The sequence below is a fragment of the Pongo abelii genome, chromosome X (assembly GCF_028885655.2).
Source record: "Pongo abelii isolate AG06213 chromosome X, NHGRI_mPonAbe1-v2.0_pri, whole genome shotgun sequence".
Classification (NCBI taxonomy): Eukaryota; Metazoa; Chordata; class Mammalia; order Primates; family Hominidae; genus Pongo; species Pongo abelii.
The window spans coordinates 158,218,899-158,241,383 of NC_072008.2; the positions used below are offsets into that span (position 1 = coordinate 158,218,899).

A 22,485-nucleotide genomic window follows, 5' to 3' on the forward strand; every position below is an offset into this window, starting at 1 on the left:
CACAGCTACAAAATGCCTTCACAGCAACACCTAGATTAGTGTTTGATGGAGTCACTGGGGACTAGAACCTGGCCAGGTGACACATAAACCTGACCATCACAGTGGTCTAATCAGTAGGGAAGCTGAGGGAGAATTGGGACTTAGAAGGTGCAGGGCCTGAGGCCCCTGGGGGTTCTAGTGGCTGCAGTCAGGTCCCACCTCTCTTACTCTTCTCTCCCTTTGTTCTCACGGCTCCTGCCTAGGCTGACCTACTTCGGGAAAAGGCTGCCTCCCGTGTCTGGGGACTCTGGATGGGGGAGGTAGGATACACTCTCCAGAGAATCCCTTCTGAAGGTGTGGTATGGCCTGGATTGCTAGGACCTAACTCTGTTGCGGCCACTGCTGGCTCTCGGACCCTGTGCCAATCCCTGTTTCTTCATAGAAATGATGGAGGGTGGACCCCACCCTTCTCCCCATGGGCTAAATATGGAGATTCATGAGCCAGAGCAGTTCTCACAGGCAAAGGCACGGAATTTTATCTCTTCTCCTAAGTTGCTTACAGAGTAGCAGAGGAGAAGGCCACGGACCTAGCCAGCAAGATACAATAGAAACAGAAAGTACTGTGTCCAAGGCCTCAGCCTAGAGAGGGAGTCTCACTCCACCCCCAGACCTGACTATATCTTCCTTGAGCTCCTGTTTCCGGAAGAGGTGATTTTCTGAGTGTGACTCCTCTGTTCCTGGCACCCTGTGCATCCTTAGCCATAGCTTACAAGAGAACAGCTGGTTGTGATGGCAGGAGGCCCTCCCGACACCAAGGCGGAGATGGAAATGTCCCTGACAGAAGAACTGAATCATGGACGCCAAGGGCAAAACCAAGAGCACCTGGTGATAGCAGGTGAGGATCCCCTAAAATACCCCTAGGCTACAGCCAGCCAACTGTGTAGATACGTGTCTATACCTGTGCATGTGTGTGTTGGAAAAGGTGCATGTGTGCATGGAAGTGTTTGCACATCTGTGCGTTGGGCGGGCTTCGAGGATTTGTGGGTTGATGGTAAGGGAGCTAGGGGAAAAGGGATAGATGATGTGAGCATTTTGCCCTGGGAGGGAGGAGGATGGGAACAACATGTGTAGTCCCTCTGTCTCCCCCTTATCCAAGCCACCACAGTCTCTGTTGCAAAATACTCAGAGGGCTCAAATTATGAGACCAGAGATCAATTCTCTCTCCCAATCCTCTAATTCATTTTCCTGCCATTTGGAGGAAAATCCAAATTCCATGATCTATAAGATTGTATCGGCCTCCCCAAAACATTTCATGCTGTGATATAGACAGAAAATACCATTTCTATAGCACACAAAGGGATCCAGATCACATTGCATTTATGTTTGTTCTTACAATGCTCCAAGCCTGCTTCTTCCCCCAAAGACCTTGCATTTGCTGTTTCCTCTGCCTGGAATGCTCTTTCCCTCAATTTCCCAGGGTTGGGTCCTTTTTTTCCTTCAGGTCCCCACCTCAATTGCTGTCTCCTACTTTTCTAGGAGGAGCCCTTTCCTTCCACTATGTTACCCTGTTTTGATCATTTATGGAGCCTGCATCTCTCTGTCTGCATTTGCAAGGATAGATTACTTTCTGTTTTACACCTGTCATGCCCCCTTATACACAAACAGATGGTTAGTTCCTTGATAGCTGGAATCTTGTTCTTGGTCATTGCTCTCTAGGTTACTGCAGAGTAACCTAGTCTCGAGCTCAGCCCTCAGGAAATTCTTGTTTAACTTTTGAACAGATGAACAAACTGTTCCCAGGTCAGCTGGGATCAGCTGATGGACAGTGGTTAATGGGTGCTGAGTGATTCCCAAGAAAGCTGGAGACTCTGTCTTCTTTTTGGTGTGTTTCGTGCCCAAGAAACCCTGGTACAACTTCTATGGGTGCTCCTGGGGCCTCTGTTCTTCTCTCTAGAAATGATGGAGCTTGGATCTCGGTCCCGGGGTGCCTCCCAGAAGAGGCAGAAGTTGGAACAAAAAGCTGCTGGCTCTGCTTCAGCCAAACGAGTTTGGAATATGACTGCCACCCGACCCAAGAAAATGGTACTGTATGGGGTCTTTAGCACATGGTGGCCAGGTTGGGTTTGGGAGTACTGGTTGTAGGGGCTCTAGCCTGACCAGTTCAGGCAGGGCTAGACGTTGACTTGTGAGGAGGAGGAAGCTCCTGTGTTCCAAGCTGGCAAATGAGGACAGGAAGGTCCAATTAAAGGTCAGGGTCATCCTTTCCTATGCTGCGGGTTCAACCTCGGGAGTTCAGAATGCCTGAAACAAATAGTGCAAGGGGAGTACATAAATACTTTACTCTGTAAATCTATTGTGTGAAATAACGCTTTCCTGTATTTAAAATTATGTGTGTGGTACGTGCGTGTGTGTGTGTGTGTGTGTGCATATATACACACAATAAGTCAGGTGAGGCTCCTATGCTTTCTCGCTGTTAAGAAATCCAGTCAAGTGGCCTGGCATGGTGACTCATGCTCGTAATCTCAGCACTCTGAGAGGAGGAGGCGGACGGATCACTTGAGGCCAGGAGTTCGAGAACAGTCTGGCCAGCATGGTGAAACCCCGTCCCTACTAAAAATACAAAAATTAGCTGGGCATGGTGGCACATGCCTGTAATCCCAGCTACTCAGGAGGCTGAGGCATGAGAATCGCTTGAACCTAGCAGGCAGAGGTTGCAGTGAGCTGAGATCATGTCACTGCACTCCAGCCTGGGCAACAGAGTGAGACTCTGTCAAGAAAGAAAGAAAGAGAGAGAGAGAGAGGAAGGAAGGAAGGAAGGAAGGAGGGAAGGAAGGAAGGAAGGGGAAAAGAAAGGAAAAGGAAAGAAAGAAAGGAAGGAAGAGGAAAAGAAAGGAAAAGGAAAGAAAGGAAGGAAGGAAGGAAGAAAGAAAGAAAGAGAGAGAGAGAGAAAGCAAGAAAGAAAAAGAAGAAAGAAATCCAGGCAAGTGAATCTGACTATTTTGTAGCCAATCCTTTTAAGCTACATTCAATATGGGTGAAGGAATGTTCTAGAACAAATAGTGGCTGTACTGTTGCAAATGATATTGGGAAAACACAGTCATTTTGGAGAGGGAGGAAACCTGACTATTCTACAGAATTAAGTGAGTCCCACAGTTCTGTATCCAATCGTTTTAGCTAGCTACATTCACTGTAGGTAAGGGAAAGTTTTAGAAAAATTGTTGTTATGCTGTTGCAAAGGCTGCTGGGAAAAGGCAACAGGATTGGAGAGGGAGGGAGGCCTGACTGCTCCAGGAAATCATGTGAGTCCCACAGTTCTGTACTTTAAGCTACATTCATTGTGGGTGTTGAATGTTCTAGAAAAATGCTGGCCACATTGTTGCAAAGCATACTGAGCCATTTTGGAGAGGAGGTAGACCTTACTGTTTTAGGGAATCACGAATCCCATCATTCTGTAGCCAATGCTTTTCACCACATTCAGATGGATGAGGGAAAATTTTAGAAAATGGTGGTTTTACTGTTACCACAGTGAAGTTTGAAAGTTACTGGGGGGCAATAAGGTTGGAGAGGGAGGGAGACTTGATTGCTGAAATGATTTATTGGGTGGCCCCAGTGAAGAATGAGAAAAAAAGCTTCCAGCTTAGAGGTTTCCTGGGAATAAAAATAAGTCAAATATTAAGTTGACTTTTTGTGTCCAAAGACAGAAGCCAAATCAAGTTGCTCCAGGAGGTCAGGCTCCTGCAAACCACTAACGTCCCTGAGACTAGGGGGGATACAATCTCTGGTTTAATTAAAGTTGACTACAAGGGCTAGAGGTAGACTGTTTGAAAATATAGACATTATATTGAATTTATAAATTAAATTTAGAAATTTAGAATTAGGAAATCTAATTTACTAATTCTATTTATTTATTAACTCATTCATTCCTTTATTTTTGAAGAAAACAGTTAATGGAACTGCTTCTAGGAGAACCATAATATGCAAGGGTGAGAAAAGTTAATAATGCTATCCTGCTGACTTGGAAAAAAGTAGTGTGCCTTTAAAATTGCATGGAAATTAAAATAACATTTTTTGAAATGATTAACAGAGAGAAGTTGGGACTTGGTGTGTTAACAACAAACTATGTTATCTGAAACAAACAAACAAATTCCAGCCATCAGCCATTCATCCTTATTTTTTGCCTTCAAATCTCTCAAAATTTTTTTTGTCCTTCTGATTCCAATTTATAGGAAAATCAAGCAATGGTCTGAAAATTCTTCTAAGAGACATCATTGATCAAATTATAGTCACGGGGTCTCCCTAATACCCATTATCTTTTTAATGCAATTTTGGAAGTATCTTAAGAAAATAAAATATTGTGACCATGAACTACGGTTCATAAAAAAGTTCCACCAATATCTGTGTGCTCCTCTTGAGAAAGATTAGTTATGCATTATTGCAACAAACAGAGTGCAGTGGCAAAGTTCTTGTGAAAATTCTTTACACAGAAATTAATCCACCTTCAGTTTGATGTTGTTACTTCGGAACAGAAGAGGGCTGCAGATATTTCTCAGGTGACAAGTGAGCCTTGGTTGTCTATTTTTTTGTAAGAATGAGGCAAATAGAAGAGCTAACCCAGTACTCTGCGTGCCTCAGTCAGGCCTCTCAAATGACAGGCTCTACTTCAGCAGGGTGAGTGGGTAAGGAACTGGCTGTCATGTGGGGCACCCTGAACCCTGCCAGAATGAAGACGGTTTTATTTTGTGTCACTTTCACCCCAGCTTTCTTATTCATTTGGTTCAGGTTTTGGCTTGGCGGTAAGTGCCTGGTTGCCAACCAGGAGTGAGAAGTGTGGACGACTGCTTCATACATAGATCATTAGTTAAAGGCCCTGTTTTCCTCCCTCCCCTCCTTTCTTGTGATATGCCGCCATTGTCCTTGCAGGTCTAAGTCCTCTCTGGATGCTGCTGGCGGAGGCCTCCTTTGTCAGCTGAGTCCCATCTGCTTCCCAACCACACTGAGGCCTAGTTCCTCCATGGACACCTCCTGGATTCCAGAATTTTATTGAATTCTTTCATTAGCTGATGCCTCTTGTGTTGTCTTCTTTCTTATGGGTTTATACCATTTTACTGTCTTCACTGGCACTTAGTGGAGCCTTAACAGGAAGGAGTGTTAAATATGAGGGACATCATAGTGTAATGGCTAAGAGTATAACCTCTGGACTGAAATGTCCTGGGTTCAAATTACTTCTCTGCTACTTCCTAGCTGTGTGACTTGGACAAGTTAATTAACCTCTCTGTGTTTCAGTTTCCCCTACTTTCAAAATGGGATGATAATGATACCATTTCACAGGGCTGTGATGAGGAATCAATCACTTAGTATTGGTAAGGGCTTAGAGAATGGCATGGTCCCTGGCATGCGGTGTGTGTTAAATAAGCAGCTTGTGAAACATTTCATCTTGAACTGGAAACCTAGAACTATGATTTGAGCCCAGGCAGTTCTGGCACCAAAAGCCACGCTCTTTTCCTCTATCCCCCACTGACTCTTCAAAGGCATCAGATAGCCCTGGCCCAAGGGCTCTGGGCCAGAGATGTACACGCTAGGGAGTTGTTGGCAGATGGATAAAAATGAAAGCCACAGGGATGGCTGGCTGGGCTTACCCAGAGGAGTTGATGGTTTCCCAGTAGCCAGGGTTCTAGCCTTAGCCCTGACATTTACCGTGCATCCTCGGAAAGTAAAGGCATCTCGCCAGGCCTCAATGGCCTGGGCTGCCAATCAAGGTTTTACATTCTCCTTCAGCAGGTTGCTCAGCCTCTCAGCTAATACCTGCATGTGAAAGTTCTTGCAGAGGACAGGGACCCCTGTTACTGCTCCTCTTTTGCCACAGCCTGCCTGGATGACCAAGAGCTACCGAGGAGCATGGTGTGGGTGGGGTGGTGGCCAGCAGCCTATGTGGGGTTCTCAAGCTTTCCTAGTGGCCTGAAGCTGCCAGCCCTTGATTCCAGAGACCAGGCACCATGTGACTCCCCATGGGGTGCACCATTGGTTCTGGGCAAACTGGAGAAGCCACTTATGTGGGGTTGGGCAGGCTACTTTACTGATCATTCCTTTCTTCAGGGGTCCCAGCTGCCAAAGCCCAGAATGCTGAGAGAATCAGTCCATGGGGATGCTCATCTCCAGGAGTACGCTGGCAATTTCCAAGGCATACGTTTCCATTATGATCGGTAAGAGCTGAGGGTCTGTGGGCCCTGGCTGCTCAGATGGGGCCCAGAGTGGGGCAGAGGGGCTGGTGAGCAGCCTGGCCAGGATGGAGTCATGAGGGCCTGGAAAGCCTCCCTGTCAGAGACCATGAGTACCCTGGCTCCCTGCCCATTTGGGGCATCCCAGTGCTCTGCAGCCTAGCCGAGTTGGGCTGGACTGGGATGGGCCAGGCTGGCTCAGGCTAGCTCAGGCTGACTCCCAGCCCTCAAGGCCCTAGGCCCTCTTTACCATGGAAGAGGACTGGAGGCTGATAGAGTCACTGTCCAAGATCACGACCTTACCTGCTTGACCTCACTGCCTTCTTGTGCTCCCTGCCAGGTCCTGCCAGGAACCACCAGCAGCTTTGACCGTCTGTCTTTTTTCTCTCCCAGCAACCCAGGGACAGATGCAGTGGCGCAGACTAGCCTGGAAGAGCTCAATGTACTGGAGATGGAAGTCATGAGAAGACAGGTGAGGAGGGACCCAATTGGTGGGTGCAAGCAGGATCAGAGTGCCTTGGAGTAGGCAGGGCTCGACAGCTGGGGTCCTGTAGTCCCTTACAGTCATCTTTCCCTTCAGCGCTGGAGGTGGGGCAGATTCCCTTCCTCTTCCTCCTCATCCCCATGGCTCTGACACCCCGTGTAGATGTCCAATCTCAAACCTACTGCTGTCCCTGAGATGCTAGTAGGGAATAGGGGCAGATAAAAGGTGGAGGAAGAGGGAACACACAAGGATAAGGGTTCTATGTCCAGAGAGAGAGTGATACCTAAGGGTCTGAGAGAGGGGTTGCCTTTGTTCAAACCAAATCCAGACCTTCTTAGGAGGAGACCCTTTCTTCCTCGGCTCCCCGGCGCAGCTGGAATGGGCTGGTCTCTTCCAGAGAAGGGAAGTGAACATCAAGGGAGAAGGCAAAAGCGGGGCCTGCAGACGTAGCAGCCACGTCTTTGGTCCCGCGGACCTGGCCCAGCCCCCTGCTTCTCACTAGGGGCGCTCCCCGCTCCACCGCCAAAGGGCAATCAAGCCCCTTCTTGCTCTAACTTTATGCTTTTCCCATGGCTGTGCTGTGGGCTTCCGGAAAAGAGCCTCGCTCAGCAGCCCTGCCTTTGACTCCTCTGCAGCTGTATGCAGTCAACCGGCGTCTGCGCGCCCTGGAGGAGCAGGGCGCCACCTGGCGCCAGAGGGAGACCCTGATCATCGCCGTGCTGGTGTCGGCTAGCATTGTCAACCTGTGGCTGTGGATGAACCAGTGATCGCCCCAGCGCGGCCTCCGTATTGGAGCCCTCCCTGCTTCCCCTTCTTTCTTTCCTCTTTCCCCAGGCCGCCATTGCCCATGCCCCTTTCATCTCCCAGCAGCCCTCAGGAGCGTCAGGATCATTTTCAACTCTGGTTAGGCCTCCTACCTGGGGAGGCCAGGTCACTGCATTGGGAGGTCCTGGCTGCTGCGAAGGTGGAGGAGGACTGCATGGGCTGAGATGCCACCCTTTGAAGGGTGAAAAGCATGGCGGCGTCTGGGCCCCACAGTAACACCTTGCCTTCCTGACCTCGGCGGCCCTTCTGTTCCATCCTCTGTGGGCAGGGGTGTGGCTTTGTTTTCCTCCCTCGTTTGCTTCCACCTCGTGCGCAGCGCTCTGCAGAGACAGCATGCTCAATAAAAGTTTAGCCATAGCAGCAAAACCCTGTGGCTGAGGTTCCTGTGTCCAGCACTCATTTGGGGCAACAGTGGGGGTGGGGTGCACTGGGAAACAACAGCTCCTCTTCACAAAGACCTTGTGGCTGGGACTGAGCCTCTGCCATTGCCCCAGGGGCCCTGGTTCCCTCCTCCCTTTCACCTCCCCGGCCTCACTGTCCCCAGCCCCAGCTTTGCAAAGTTCTTCCTCTTGGGCTCATGCAAACCAGTGCTTGTGGGGGTGTGGTTCTGAGAGCATGTCTGCGCTGTGTTGCAGGGAAGCAATCAGAGGAAATCTCCTGAAAGGGACCAGAAACCTCACTTGCGCAAGAGGAAATTGAATTCCAGAGAGAGGAAACATGTCCCTGGGTCATCCAGTGAGACAGGGCCTGGATGTGAGTTCTCTGGCGTGAGTTCTCCTGAGTCCTACGCTAGAGCTTGGCCTGCCTCCTGCAGACAGACTCACTGGAGATGAGGTCCTGCCTCAGCTCTGGAGGCTGAACAAGAGCTACACATACCCCTCACCCTACCCACCACACACTCTGGGTCCACAGCCCATGAAGCACACCTCAGACACGGTGAATAGCTGGGCTGTCCAGTGGGGCTGAGCCTGAGAGGTGGAGAATGTTTCCTGCCATGTGGGGGCCTGACCACAGTGCAGATGTGCCTGGCTGCAGGAGGCTTGTGGAAGAGCTGCAACCCCTTTCCCTGGGACCAAGGGCTCAACACACATGTCTCTGACCCAGAACTTTCTCATTGGCTTTAGTTGCTAAGTGCACCTTCCCTAATCCCCCAAATCTGTCAAGGATTCTCCATGTATAAAGACTGGGAAGCGTGTTAGTCACTAGGTATGAAATGAACGTGTGTGTCTGTGTATGTGAGAGACAGAGAGACAGAGAAGAGACAGGGACAGGAGGGGGGGCGAGGACAGATGGAGGAAGGGAGAGGCAGAGAGAGAGATACAGTCAGAGATACAGAGCGGCAGAGGGAGGGAAGTTAGAGTAGAGAGAGAGAGAAGCTTGAGTCCCAGAGCCTGCTCTGCCCCTGCTCCACCTCTTTCTCTCTGGTCCTCAGTGGGCTCCTATACAATGAGGGGGTTCTTTCACGCCTGACACTCTAGGGCTTGCAATACTTCTAAGATGGGGATGCAGGGCCTCCTGTCAGCCCTGTGGGACACGAGGCACGTGGCCCCTGGAGCCTGGGCCCCTATCAAAGCAGAGAAAAGGACACCCAGGAAAGAAACAGTTGGGAGATTCTCTCTCTGGTCCCAGAGCACAAAGGTAATCAAGTGCCACAGGAAGCCCCTCTGCAGAATGGGGAAACAGCAGCACCCAGATATGAGTACTTCTGGCCAGGAGAGCCAAGAGGGCCAGGGAGTACCAGGGGTGTTCCCTGTCCTCTGCAAATGGGCCCTGGGGCCCCAGGAGTCACCATGGGCTAGATGGAAGACTGGGGGACCTCCTTGAAGGCCGCCCCTCCCCTTCCTGCAGCTTCAGGACAGACCAGGACCCAAGATACAGAGGAATATTGAGGGAAGCAGGGAGATGGAGCAGGGGCAGCACGTGCAGCTTCTTGCCATCAGCCCAGTGCTCCAACTGCCATGAGTCCAGCCTTCACACTGTCTACCGCGGGCTGCCCCTTTCTCCTGCACCAGTCAGGCGCCACAGGGAAGCTCAGAGGAAGAGGAGGCTGCAGCTGGGAAGGGCTGGGTCTGCCCTTTGGGACCTGAGTGTTTGTGAGCCTGCACAGACATGGACGTGTTTGCAGAAAAAGTCTGGCTGAAAATATGTTGTGAAACAAAGGTTCACCCTTGGGAGCAATTTAGTTGAGTTGCAAACAAACAGCATGGCAGTGCCCTGGAGGAACGTCTCCTGAGCCAGGTGAGCTCATAAGGAGCCCGTGGCTGGGCCTCCACCCTGCCTTTCTGTGTGACCATTTGGCTGGTTCCCAGCAGGGCTGGGGGCCAGTTCCTAGAAGGGCATTCCTGCTCTACCTCTAGAACTCCCTGCCCCACCTAGAAGACCTCAGGAAGCTCCTGAGAGGAACTGGAGTCAGAGCTGCCCAGTCTGGGCCCCTCTGCAGTGTTCCTTAAGGGGCATGGGGACCATATTGTGGGGGCTGGCACATCTGTGATTCCCAAGCCCCTGGGAGACCCAGGGAGGCTCGGGGGCAGAGTGCTAGGAGGCAAGTTGGCACCTCCCGCCTGGCCCTCTGGCTCTGACCCACCTAGAGCATTTGCCCATCTGATTGCATTTCTCTGCCAACCTGTCCTTGCCTTGCCTAACCTCTCCACCCTGAGCCCAGCCCTTCCTCCAGCAAGCCATGAACTTTCCCATGGCGAAGCAGGATGCTGTCGGTGAATGAAGGAGGGAAGGAACTCATTCTTACTTGGGAGTGGGGGAGGGGATTCTCCTGGCATGCTGTTTCTCTCTAGTCTTTGAAGCTTCCCAGGGGCTGCCCAGGCTTAGTATTAGAGGGGTACACATCAGTCCTCCACTGGATAAGTAGCTTCTTGAGGGCACAAGGTAGCCTGCATTGTCTTCTGCACTCCTGGAACAAGTAAAGTACTGGCAGGATGGCCTCTGATTAGGGTCCCCAGAGATTGATTCTAGCCCTGGTCTTCCCCTCCTGGCCTTTAGGGTATGCCTTCTGTTGAAAACCTTTCCCCACCAAAGGGACCCAATTCTATTCTTTGCTTCCTAGGGCACACCTACTCTGTGCCATGCACGTTGCATCTTAAAAATATTTAATTATACAAGTTGTGCATGAACACATTCTCCCCAAAAAGGCAAACATTGCAGGCCTAGCTAACACAGTCCCTTGCACCCCAAATGCCAAGTCCCTCCACTGAATTATTTCCCATGGTTTGGTCGGTGTGTATCCTTGCGAACTCTCTATGCTGTTCCATGCAGATTATGCACACCTGTATGTACCCCAGGCTTTGCACACAGGATGTCATTTAAGCCCCTCCTAGCAGCCCCCTGAGGGAGTGGCTTGTCTTCCCAGCTGGCTGCGCAGGTGGGCAAAGCTTTAATCCTCCATTTATGTAGTTCCCTGCCCTGCCAAGTGGGCCCCTGGTCCCCCGCCAGTCCTGGTCAAAAGCTGAAACTCAATATTCCAGTTCTTTTGTCACAGGCTGGCTTCCTGGCAGCTGGTCGAAGGTGGGAAGAGGAAGGTGGGCGTGTGAGGAGGGGTACATGAGTGTGCATGGAGGGGACTCTGGTGTACCCAGGAGCAGCCTGAAATCCTGGCTTCTTGGAAAGGAACCCAAAACTCACTGCCCCAAAGGTCTTGCCTTGTTTCCCTTCCCTAACCCCAACCCTTCTTGGAGGCCAAGTCCAGGGGACCTGGCAGAGAAGGTATGGATTTTCCCCTCAGGCCAGCCCTACCCCAGGTACCTCTTCTCTCAGATTTCTCCCTGGCTTGACCTGAGGTCACAGGTGGACTGGCTGAGATTGTGCCAAGGCCTGGAGGCAAGTACACCAGGGCTGTGAGCTGGTGGGGTTAAATCCCCAGACACAAAGCTCCGAGCATGCTCCGTGCAAGGGAGGGCTCCTCAGGGAGCTTGGGAGGGGCTGGCTTCAGGATCTGGGCAGGCAAGCAGCTTCTACAGCCAGGCAGCCCAGCATCCAGCCCTCGCCTGCCAACAGCCTGGGGTGTACAGTGCTCACAGACAGGCCAGCTTCTCCAGTGGGCAGGTGACACCCTGTGGCAGCGTCTTGAGTTTGCCTTAGCCATGAGCATGAGCTCTTCTCGGCCTCTGCCAGCTTCCCCTGTTGGCCTCGGGCAGGGTGGGGCAGCTCTCTGACCCTGAGGCTGCAGCTAAGTTGTCAGGGGCTCAAGGGCCCCGCTGGCCTGAGGGGCGGGAATGGCAGGAGATCTCTGTTAGCTCCAGATGCTGATGAGCCCCCAGTGGTTTGTCTCTGACTGGAGGTTGTGCAGAAGGACCAACAGATGCTGACTGGCCAGGAGAGCCCCTGCCTCTGAAGCCATCTGATTGGTGAGGAAAGCGGCTGACCTTGGCCTGATACCTTTCTGTGACCACAGGCCAGTTGCCTCCATGGGGGTACAGAACTGGAGTCCGTGAAAAGTGTGTGGGCCCTAGAACCTGGCTTGACATGGGTCTTCATATGCGTGATCTGCCGAGAGAGCTGAGGAAAGTGGCTGTGTTGGGAAACTTTGTCCCCTGTTAAAGCAGCCAAAGAAATTATTTGGGGCTCTAGGAGGGTGGAGGCCCTGAGTACCACACAAAGCTTGTCCTGAAGCAGCTGGGACTTTGTCCTTTCCCAGGAGAGTGGCAGGGAGGGTCGCTGGAGAAGATTTGGAGCAGAGGGACTGACGGCCTGCCCGACAGGCAAGCTTCAGTGGGAGGAAGAGGGGAACCCATGGGCCTTCAGTGTCTGCCTGACTCCGAGCATTTCTGGGCCCCTCAGCTTTAGAGCACAGGCAGTGTTCACTTGGAGCCTGTGGCTCTCTGCATATGAGTAGCAGTGGAGGTAGAGGTGTGGGTTATGTGGGCTTCTCCCAGGAACCATGCTGGGATTGCAGCCTTTGCTTTTGGCTCTTTGAACTGCACCCTGACCTCTTTCGCAGATCCTTAGAGGGGAGCACCCACTTCAGGCCTCTCAGGCTTGGGAGCCAGCCACTCTGCCATTTGGGGAAATGCATGTGGGGTGAAGCCCTTGGAGCTTCTGGCTGAGGGAAGATTCTGGAGCCAGGCAGCAGGCCTGGGGCAGAGATAGGCTTCCAGGGCTGCTTCAGGCCTGGTACCCCGTTTGGGTCCCCAAGCTGAGCTTGCATCCATCTCAGCTTGAGCCCAGAGTGGCAAGTGTAAGCTCCGTCCATGTGAGACTGTGGCCATAGGAGGCAGCTAGTATTGGAGTAGCCTCATCTCTAGACATCCTGCCAGTAGCTGGGTCCCTGGGCGCCTCTTTCTGCATAGCTGGGCCCCCTCCAACTGCTCCTTAGTACCACTCATCAGAGATCACCTTCTCCAGAGGGAGAGACACTAGTGCTTGGACTGGACACATGCATGTACCTGGTTGATCTGCAGGTGTCATGGTGGCCACAAAACTGCCAAGACCAGCCCTGGCCACACCCCGACTAAGCTCCAACACAAAATGGCCCCACAGGAGATGAGGCTGCAGAGAGGGGTCTAGTGACAACCTGAAAGAGTTTGAAAGCCTGAGTGCAGAGTTTGGAATGTATTATTTAGATGATCCTTCCATTCATCCAACAAATACTGGACATGATCCCTAATCCTGGGATGCAGCAGGGAACAAGAAAATCTGTAGTTCATTGTCAGAAGATGATAAATCTATGATACAAATAAAATGGGGGAAAAGTGAACATGAAACAAGGTGGATTTGGGAGAATCATTCATTCATTCATTTACTTGCCAAACATGTATCAAGCACTTATTACGTGCTTACCATTGGGCTCGGCTCTGCAGATTAACGACTAAAAAAATTAGATAAGTCCTTGCCACATAAAGTTTATTTCTAGAGTGCGGTCTTCCTTCCATGGGTTTTCAGAGGAGCAACAGACAGGACCAGGTGTAGTCCTATGAACTCACCCTGGTGGTGTGGAAGATAAAGGAAAGGAAGAGCTGGGATCTGGAAATAGAGAAACAGTGAGACTGTGACAGAGTCTGGGCAAGGCCCAGGGCAGCAGCAGTCAGAATGGATGAAGAAGAAGGTGCTGGAGAGAGATTCCAGCAGAACAACAAATATGATTTGGGGAGCGGGTGCGAGGTATCAAGGATGAGTCCTAGGTTTCTGAATTAAGCATATGTGGGGCAAGATGTGCCTTTCTCCAGATAAGGCGCTGGGGACAGAGAAGCTGGGTGGAGGGGCAGAAGTTCATGTCAGTTTGAACATATTGGTTCCAGGGGCCCAGTGTCTTCCTCTAAGAGACAGAGTTGGCCCATGGGCACCTGAAGATATGGCGCTCAGGAGGGGCTTCCCAGTGAGGTCAGGAGCATTTAGGGAGATGAGCTACAATCACTAGGGTCCAGCCTGTCTTGGGCGGCCTTCTAGGAGGAGCCTCCCCTGGGGTATGGACTGTATGTGGCTGATGCCAGGTATATTGCTCCAGCCCCATCTTTGTCTATAAAGAGACGAAGCCTCCCTTGGCAAAGCAGCCCAACCATGGTAAGTTTGTCATAGTGGTGTCCACACTAGAGATTGTAGCCCCTTGTCAAAGTAGTGGTCAACCATGCTGGCCTGCCAAGCCTCTTGGGCAAAGCCCTGCCTCTTGTGTATCCTTCTGGAGATTTTATTCATTCAACAAGTAGTTCTCAAGGACCTAGTTCATGAAGCTGCTGTGCTGGAGCCTGAACTCAGGGAGGCTGAGGCAGCTCAGACTCAAAGGCCCACTACCTGCCTAGTGAGTGCCCGGCATGCTCTCCACCTCCAGCTCCTGCAGCTCACCTTATCACAGCTGGGCCCCCTCCCACTGTCCCTCCTGAGCCTGGGCACAGGGGGGTCATGGCAGCTTCAGCTCCACACTCAAAAGTCAGCCCAGGAGCCTGCTACTTCCAGTGCAGTTCTGACCATACCTCTCTTTTTAGTACTTGTGCGCTTCCTGGCTCATTTTACCTTCCAAGCTGGCCCGGTGACTCAGTGTGCTTTTTGGAGCCAAATTGCTTAGGTATGAATCTGTGCAACGGGGATAAGAATAGTGTCGACTTTGTCAGGTTGTCATGAGGTTTAAATGAATTAACTTATGTCAAGTACTTAGCACAAGGTAGCTGCTCCATGAATGAGAACCTGCCCCTGAATCACCAGATTCCAGCTTCCTGTCAGGGATACCCACTGCTTCCTCTGGGACTTCGCTATTGCTGCTCACCCACACACCTCCCTGCTTCTCTGCCTGTCTGCCCTACCACCCTGCCCCCCATGATGTCTATGACTCTCCCCTGTACCATTCTCTGCCTGCCACCCAAGACTTTTGCCACTGCAATGGAAAATATCTGATATTAAAACATATCAGATATTGACTATCTGCAGGACTAGTTTCTGGCTAAGACGTGTAGTAGTCTGACTCTCTAGGCTGTCAACCACGGAAAAGATCCCTTCCCAGTATCAGTGGAAAAACTTTGGCTTGACCCGGTATTAAGTTGAACCTGAAACCAAAATGGGGTGGATTTTTGTTGCTGTTGTTGTTTTAAATTAAAGTTTAAAGTAATATTTTATTTTATTATATAGCCCTATAACCTCCCTTCCCGACTACAGACATCACACATTACAATACAGAATATTGGACACTATAAAAAATATACAAAAGAAAACAATTGCCCCACACCCTCAGAATTGAGAAATAAATTCTTGGTCTTGTGAGTTTATGTATCTATGTGTGAATATATATCACACACGCATGCATGGAAATTATTAACATAACAGAACCTTCCATTTTGAAACCTGGTTTCCCCTGACAAGAAGTAGTCTTTTACAATAGCAATACCATTTTAAGGGCTGCATAGCATTCCGCCCTATGGTCTTGGTTCACTCGGTTAATTGATTAGTTCATTAAGGTATACGTCACTGTGACTAGCATCCTTGCACCTGTATTTTTGTGATTTTACTGTTTTTATTTTTTCAATATATTGATTTGTAAGATCTCTGTTTATAAAAAAAATCAATCTTTTTCTTTCTCTGTCAAATTTGTTTTTAGTTTATTGTATTCTTTTAAATGTTGGGTTTAATGTGCATTTATGTTCAATGTTTTCTTTCATGATATTGTCTTTCTAACTCAATATTATATAAAATGTTTCCTACTGTTTCATCATCATAGTTTTGTTGTTTACATTAAATTTTTTTGTTGATACATAGAGATTATAAATATTTATGTGGTACACGTGATATTTTGGTGCATGCATACAATGTGTAATAATCAAATCTGGGTAACTGGGATACTCATAATCTCAAACATTTATAATTTCTTGTGTCTGGACTATTTCAAATCTTCTCTTTTAGCAGTTTTGAAATATACTATGAATTATTAACCATAGTCTATTTAAAACATTTATTTTTATTCCCAGCACTTACGCACTTCATTTATTTTTCTTGCTTATTGCACTGACTGAGAAATCCAGCACAGTAGTGTTTAGAAATGGTGATAGTTTACATACTTTTTAAAATTCCTTTTAAAAGAGATCACAGTGGCGTGATCTCAGCTCACTGCAACCTCCACATCCCATGTTCAAGCGATTCTCGTGCCTTAGCCTCCCGAGTAGCTGGGATTACAGACACCTGCCACCACGCCCAGCTAATTTTTGTATTTTTAGTAGAGATGAGGTTTTGCCACATTGGCCAGGCTGGTCTCGAACTGCTGGCCTCAAGTGATCCATCTGTCTCAGCCTCCCAAAGTGCTGGGATTAGAGGTGTGAGCCACCGTGCCCTACCTAGAATTCCTAATCCCATGAAAAAGGAAAACAATTTCTTAGTATTGAAATAGAGTATAATGTATATATAATATATATTTATATATTATATATATATTTCTATGTACATATTAGGAATAGAAAGAAGGTCCTTTCTATTTCTAATTTCCTAAGATATTTAATGTACACATATGTAACAAACCTGCACGTTGTGCACATGTACCCTAAAACTTAAAGTATAAAAAAAGAAAACTCTCCCTTTATAGCTTTAGAAAATTGCACAAGAAAAAAAAAGTAAATAAGTTCTGAATTTTGTTCAATATTTTTTCTATACCAATTGGGGTGATGTAATTTTTTTCTGCTTTAACTAGATCAAGTATTCTAATTATATTGATTGAATCCTTTAAGTCCTTATTGAGCTTCTTCTGCTTTTCTGTCAAGGATGGGCTGGGTTGTATGAGAAGCTGGGACGTCTGGTTACTTAGAGAAACCTGTTTCATGAGCCACTCCCTCACCAACCCTGCTCCTCAGGAAGACCTCCTGCATCTGTTCTCCCCTGCTCACTGCTTCAGGTTCAGCAGTTCCCTTTTCTGAGCTCTGTCTTCTGAGATTCCTCAGAACTTCACCAAGATCTAGCCTTTATGTTTTTTTCCTTCTCTCTCTCTCTCTTCCTTCCTTCCAGCAACATGTATGCAATGCTTTTCAGGAGCCAGCCTCAGTGCAGTGCAGGGATGTAGTGGACAAGAACACAGACACCGATGCCTGCCCTCAGGCAGTACACATTCTAGTGCAGGCAGTATTGGCAAGAATGGTGGCATAGTCTGAATACAGGCTCCACCCTAGGACCTGGGAAACTTGGCAGAAAGCTGTGGACAGAGAGAAGGAGCCTGGGCATGCTCTTCAGGGAGAAGTTAGAATGCCAAGTCACCCTGGAAGCCAGCAGTTGAGGGTCTGAAGGCCCAGTCAGTCACAAATGTCTATCTGTCAAACGGCTGATGGTGGCGATAAATAGTGTGACTTGAGGCAAGATGAGCTGCAGCTTTCCAAGGGCAGCCAGAGAGTAATGTCCAGTTGGAAGTTGGAAGGAAAGCCTGAAGCTTAGCAGAGAGGTCTTGTTGTCACCTGTACCTTTGTTAGTGGATATTAGATGCCATCCATACTTTTGTGATTCAGTGCATAATGTGTCTTATTTCTTGGGCAACTTTTACGATTTCCCTATTATCAGTGGATGTGGGCACTTTGATACTCATATGCCTTGGTGTAGTTTCCACTGACGCTTTGCTTTTTATTGTTGCTGTTGCTGCTATTGTTGTTTTCTGATTGTCTTTTCTCTCTGTGCTACATTGTGGATAGTTTTATTGTCTAAATAAATACTGTAAATTCATTTTAAAATAAGTTTGTCTGTATGTTCACTAATTCCTTCTTCTGCAATATCTGATCATCTGTTAATCCCACATAGTGTAATTTTCGTCTCAAAAATTGTAGTTTTCATCTTTAGAAATTTGACTTGGATCTTTTTATATATTTCATGGCCCTGCTTAACATTTTGAACATATAGAATATAGTTGTATTAGCTGTTTTCATATTCTTGTGTACTAATTGTACATCTATGTCAATTCTGGCTTATTTCAATTGATAGATTGTTGCCTCCTCATTATTGAGAATTGATTTGCATGGCTGATAATTTCTGAGTGGATGCCACACATTGTGATTTTTACTTTGTTGGGTGCTGTGTGTTTTTGTATTTCTAGAAACATTCTTGAGGCTTGTTTTGGTGTGAAGTTAACTCAATGGAAAGAGTTTGATCTTTTTGGGTCTTGCTTTTAAGATTTTTCAGTAGGACTAGAACAGTGCTCAGTGAAAGTACCAGTTATTCCTCATGAGTGAGGCAAGTCCCTTCTAGGTACTCTACCCAATAGCCCATGAACCACTAGGTTTCCAGTTTGACTGGTGGAATGAGGCACTATTCCAGGCCCTGTGTGAGAGGTGAGAACTGTAATGCCTAATTTGGGGGGATGGTTCTTTCCTAAGCCATGGATAACCCCCTCATCGGTGTGTGCAAATAAGCACTCAGATGAATACTTGGGAAAGACTCTTTGCAGGTCTCCAGAGCTCTCTCTGTGCAGCTCTCTCCTCTGCAGTACTCTGTTCTGCAAACTTTAGCTGCTTTGGTCTCCTTTCATTCTCTTCTCTGTGTCCCTAACCCAGGGAGTCATCCATCATGTTCCACCTGCATTCCCCTGTGCCATCCTCTGGAAACTCTCACGAAGGAGTAATCTGGGGCAGTCACCAGATTCACATTTGGCTCCTGTCTCTTAGGAATGGCTATCTTTTGTTGCCTAACGTTTATAGTCTTGAAAATTGTTGTGTCGCATATTTTTTCTATGTCTGGTTATTTCATTCTGGAGGAAAAATCTGATCCCTGTTACCCCATGTTGGCTAAGAGGAAAAGCGTTGCATGTTCCTTTAAAATCAAATAATTGATATAGCAGAATCTTATGCTGTACAATGAAAGTAAAAAGAGAGGGAGTAATGGACTGGGAAAAATGCAGGGACCATGCATAGACTACTCATTTAAAACTTATTTATTGAGCACCTACTATGTTCCAGGCACTGAGAAAAGGTGGTAGCTTTGATTAACGTGGTAATGGTGGAGATAAAAAGTGATTGGATAAGAGGTATGTTTTGAAGGTAGAGCCCATATGATTTGCATATATATAGAGTCCATGGGGTACGAAAAAAAGAGGAGTCAAGGATGATGCTAAGGTTTGTGACCTGAGTAACTGGGAGTATGGCTTTCCCTTTACTGAGATGCAGATGATTATGGAAGGATAAGCTTTTGAGGGGAAGATAACTCACTTTTGGACATACGGAGCCTGAGATGCCTATTCAAAATCCAAGTAGTTATGTGAGGGAGGTAAATTGCCATCCATGGGATAGGTTGAACTGGTGTTAAGAGTTTGCAAGTCATCAACATACAGATGTATTTAAAGCCATGAGACTGGAGAAGGAGGTGATGAAGAGAGAAAAGACAAGAAGTCCATTGAAGGACTGAGTTTGGGACACTCCGACATTTAGAGTTGGAGAAGAGGAGGCCTCTTCAAAGAACACTGAGAAGTGGCCAGTGAGGAGGAGGAGAACTTGGAGAGTAGACTCTATTATTTCAAGAAAGATGGCGTGGATAAACTGTTAAATGCTGCTCAGAAACAGAATAGAACATGAACAGAGAAGTGACTTGGGATAAATTGTGTTCCTGTCTATCTCTTACTCTGGGAGCACCACTGAGATCGAGACTGCCAGACTCTTCTTTCTAAACTCAGCACCCAGCAAAGGACCTGGCACATAGTAGGTGTCTTGGGGTTGTGTGTGAGATAGATGAGTGAATGAATGGGCCATGAACTGAAACTTCTAATCTTGGCTATATGACAAACTTGTTCCTTCTCTCTCTGACTTGACTTGTCTAGGAAGGAATTTTCCTCAAAATTCTTTCAATAAACTCCTTGACTAGGCTGGTTTTTCTTTAAAGTCTTGGGCTGGCTGCTCAACTTGTGGATAAGGAGAAAAGAGGCCTACAACTCCACCTTGACTGTGTTTGGACTTTTTACCAAATAATCATGCCTTACTCTAGGTTGTTAAACCACCCTCCTTGAGAATCCCACTGCTCATCTAAGATCTGTTGCCCATCTCTGTTCTCTTTGGTAGGTACATGGTCTGTCATCTTCCTTGCCAAGCATTTTCTTGTCCTCGCACTTGTTTGGTATCCCCTGTCTGTCCTTGCAGCAGCTATTGCAAATGTTCTGACCTCCAAAGTCTGCACCTACTGCTGCCTGGTGTCTCTGAAGATGAGATCCCCCCATCCCTCCCATTTCACTTAGAACACTGGGGTTTTGCAAGAGTGAATCCCTTCAACTGTCTTGTAGCCTGTTTCTCAGCAACCCTTTCCCATTGTCCTGGATCTGTCTCCTGTCACTTCCTCTGGTACCTGAACCTTCCCATTCCACCCATGTTTCATGGGCTACAGCCTCAACTGGAGTGGCTCACAAGCACACATATTTTTATTATCTACTGAATTCCTCCTCAAAACCTTTAAGCTTACTTTATTATCTTCTTGACATAGAAAATAACAGCAACAGCAAGACAGAGAACCTTTGTCAGCTCCATATCCTCCTCCAGTTCCCACTCTATCTTTCCTCTTTTTCTTGGTCAGTCTCTTAGAAAGACTGAGCTATGTGCTCTATCTCTTGTCTGTCCCCTCCTACTCCTCGCTTGAAACTTCATGAAACAAGCTCTCTTTGACCACCACTCCTCGACGCTACTCTTGATAAGGTCCCCAGCAAGGCCCCTATTGTTCCACCCAGTGCCCGCTCCAGCTCTCATCTCAGGGGGAAGAAGTACCCGGCATAGAGCACTTATCTTCCTGATATGGGAGGGGGGCATTGGCCTTGCAGACATCTCCCTTCCTGAAAGTCTGCCTTCCCTGGGAACTCCCTGATGTTTCTCACATCCCCAGCCTCATTCTCCTTCACTCACCCAGCCCCTCAGCTGTCTTTCATGGTTGCAGCTCCCCAGAGCTCTACCCTTAGCTTTTTTCTCTGTTCTCATGATATGGGGATGGATACATCCCCCTGAGAGCTTTACCTGTAATGTAAACCCTGGCGTTCATGCGCCCCCTCCAGTCCAGACCCCAGTGAACACTGAGCCATCCGGAGTCCACTGCAGCAGGCCTGGAGAGCCATGTTGAAGGCTTGAGACCAGTCCAGGGCTTGGGGATGGAGGGCAATGGGTGGACAGAACTTTGATGCTTTTTGTGGGGGCAATCTACTCAGGGCAGAGGCTGCTTGGATGTGATAAAGGAAACAAGGAGTTACGGTTGACACCAGGCTTCCAGCTTGAGTGACTGGGAAGAGGGCAGGCCCCTTTCAGAGGTGGGTGACTTTGAGGAGGAGCTGATTTGACATGATGGTAGCTGGAGCCTTGGGACTTGAGGTTTCCTGGAGAGGGTGTATACATGAGACCCACCAGCCCAACTGCCTTGTTTCTAGCAAGCAGCATGAGGGGCCAGTTTCTGACAAAGGGGAGGGTGTGCAGGCAGTCAGGCTCAGGGACGGGTCTGTTTCCTGGTACAGAAGGAGCAAGGGTCATGGGGTGGGGGAATCTGCCTTTGTGACAGAACCTTAGAGAGGGTGTGAACATATGCTGTGCCCCCAGCACTGGCCTGGCCCTGGATTACAGCCCTTTTGATCTGCCAGCTTCATCTTCAACACCAGCTTTTCCAGGAGGCCAGCCCTGAAACTCTGGTGCGAATGGCTCCAGCTTTGTTTGCGTTGCCTGAAACTTTTTGTCTCCATGGTCTGCTGCCTCCAGGGTCCAAGCAGGGACTCAGTGATGCAGGTTCCTTTCCCTCAAGTGCCCTCGTTACTATCCTGGTGCCACAGTCCCGCAGAGAGCACCAGGTGAGCATCTCTGAGGCTGTTTGACATGCCTGCCATCGCCATGGTGACAGCTTCAGAGGCTGGAACAAGCTTGGGCGGGGGTTGAGGGAGCTCCACGGACAGCTTCCGGACTGTGGGTCCAGCAGCATGGGCTGTGGGAAATCTGGGGGTCATGCTGACCATTTCTGCCCACACCTGGTAGGGCATGCCAACCAGCCCTGGCAGGGAAGAGCTCCTCCAAGTATCTCCTGACTCTGTGGCAAGAGACACTGTGGGACACAATTTCCTGTCCCTCCTCTAGATTGTTACCTCCTCGGCTGTTCCTTCTCCATCTATTTTGTGGACACCTCATCCTCTGTTCAACTCTTAAATATTGGGGTTCTCCACAACTCTGCCCCAGACCCTCACTCTGTCTCCTCTTTCTTTGTGATCCCACCCACTCTCTCCATTTCTCCCCACATCCACTCCTCTGAGTCCCATTCATTCTCCTTCCTAGATAGTTCTGCACTCTGCCCTCTTGTCTTGGGCTCCATTGGTACTCTTGTCCTGCCTCCTCCCCGCTCCAACCTTCACCCTTGTTCTCCCTCTAATGCAGGCTCCACAGAGCAGCCAGAGGGATTTTTCTGGCACAGAATGCTGCGCTTGTCCCTCTCCTGCTCTGCGCAGAGGAGAGAGCCCTCACTATCAAACTATCAAAGCTAAAACAAAACAAAACGAACAAAAACCGTTTAAGCCATCTTCCTGTGCCTTTGCTTTGCAGATGCCTGGCACAGGCTTAAGCTGCCGAGCAGCTTTAAGGCAGCCACTGC

General features: G+C 48.7%; 1 protein-coding gene across 1 annotated transcript; it reads left to right on the plus strand.

Annotated features, from left to right (window-relative positions):
* Positions 1–335: 335 nt before the first annotated feature.
* On the plus strand, positions 336–7,869 carry FATE1 (fetal and adult testis expressed 1). Its single transcript, XM_002832240.3, has 5 exons — positions 336–874; positions 1,934–2,061; positions 6,073–6,179; positions 6,588–6,666; positions 7,314–7,869. The coding sequence occupies exons 1-5, from the start codon at positions 769–771 to the stop codon at positions 7,443–7,445; spliced, it is 552 nt and encodes a 183-aa protein (XP_002832286.1). The 5' UTR covers positions 336–768; the 3' UTR covers positions 7,446–7,869.
* The last annotated feature ends 14,616 nt before the right edge of the window (positions 7,870–22,485 follow it).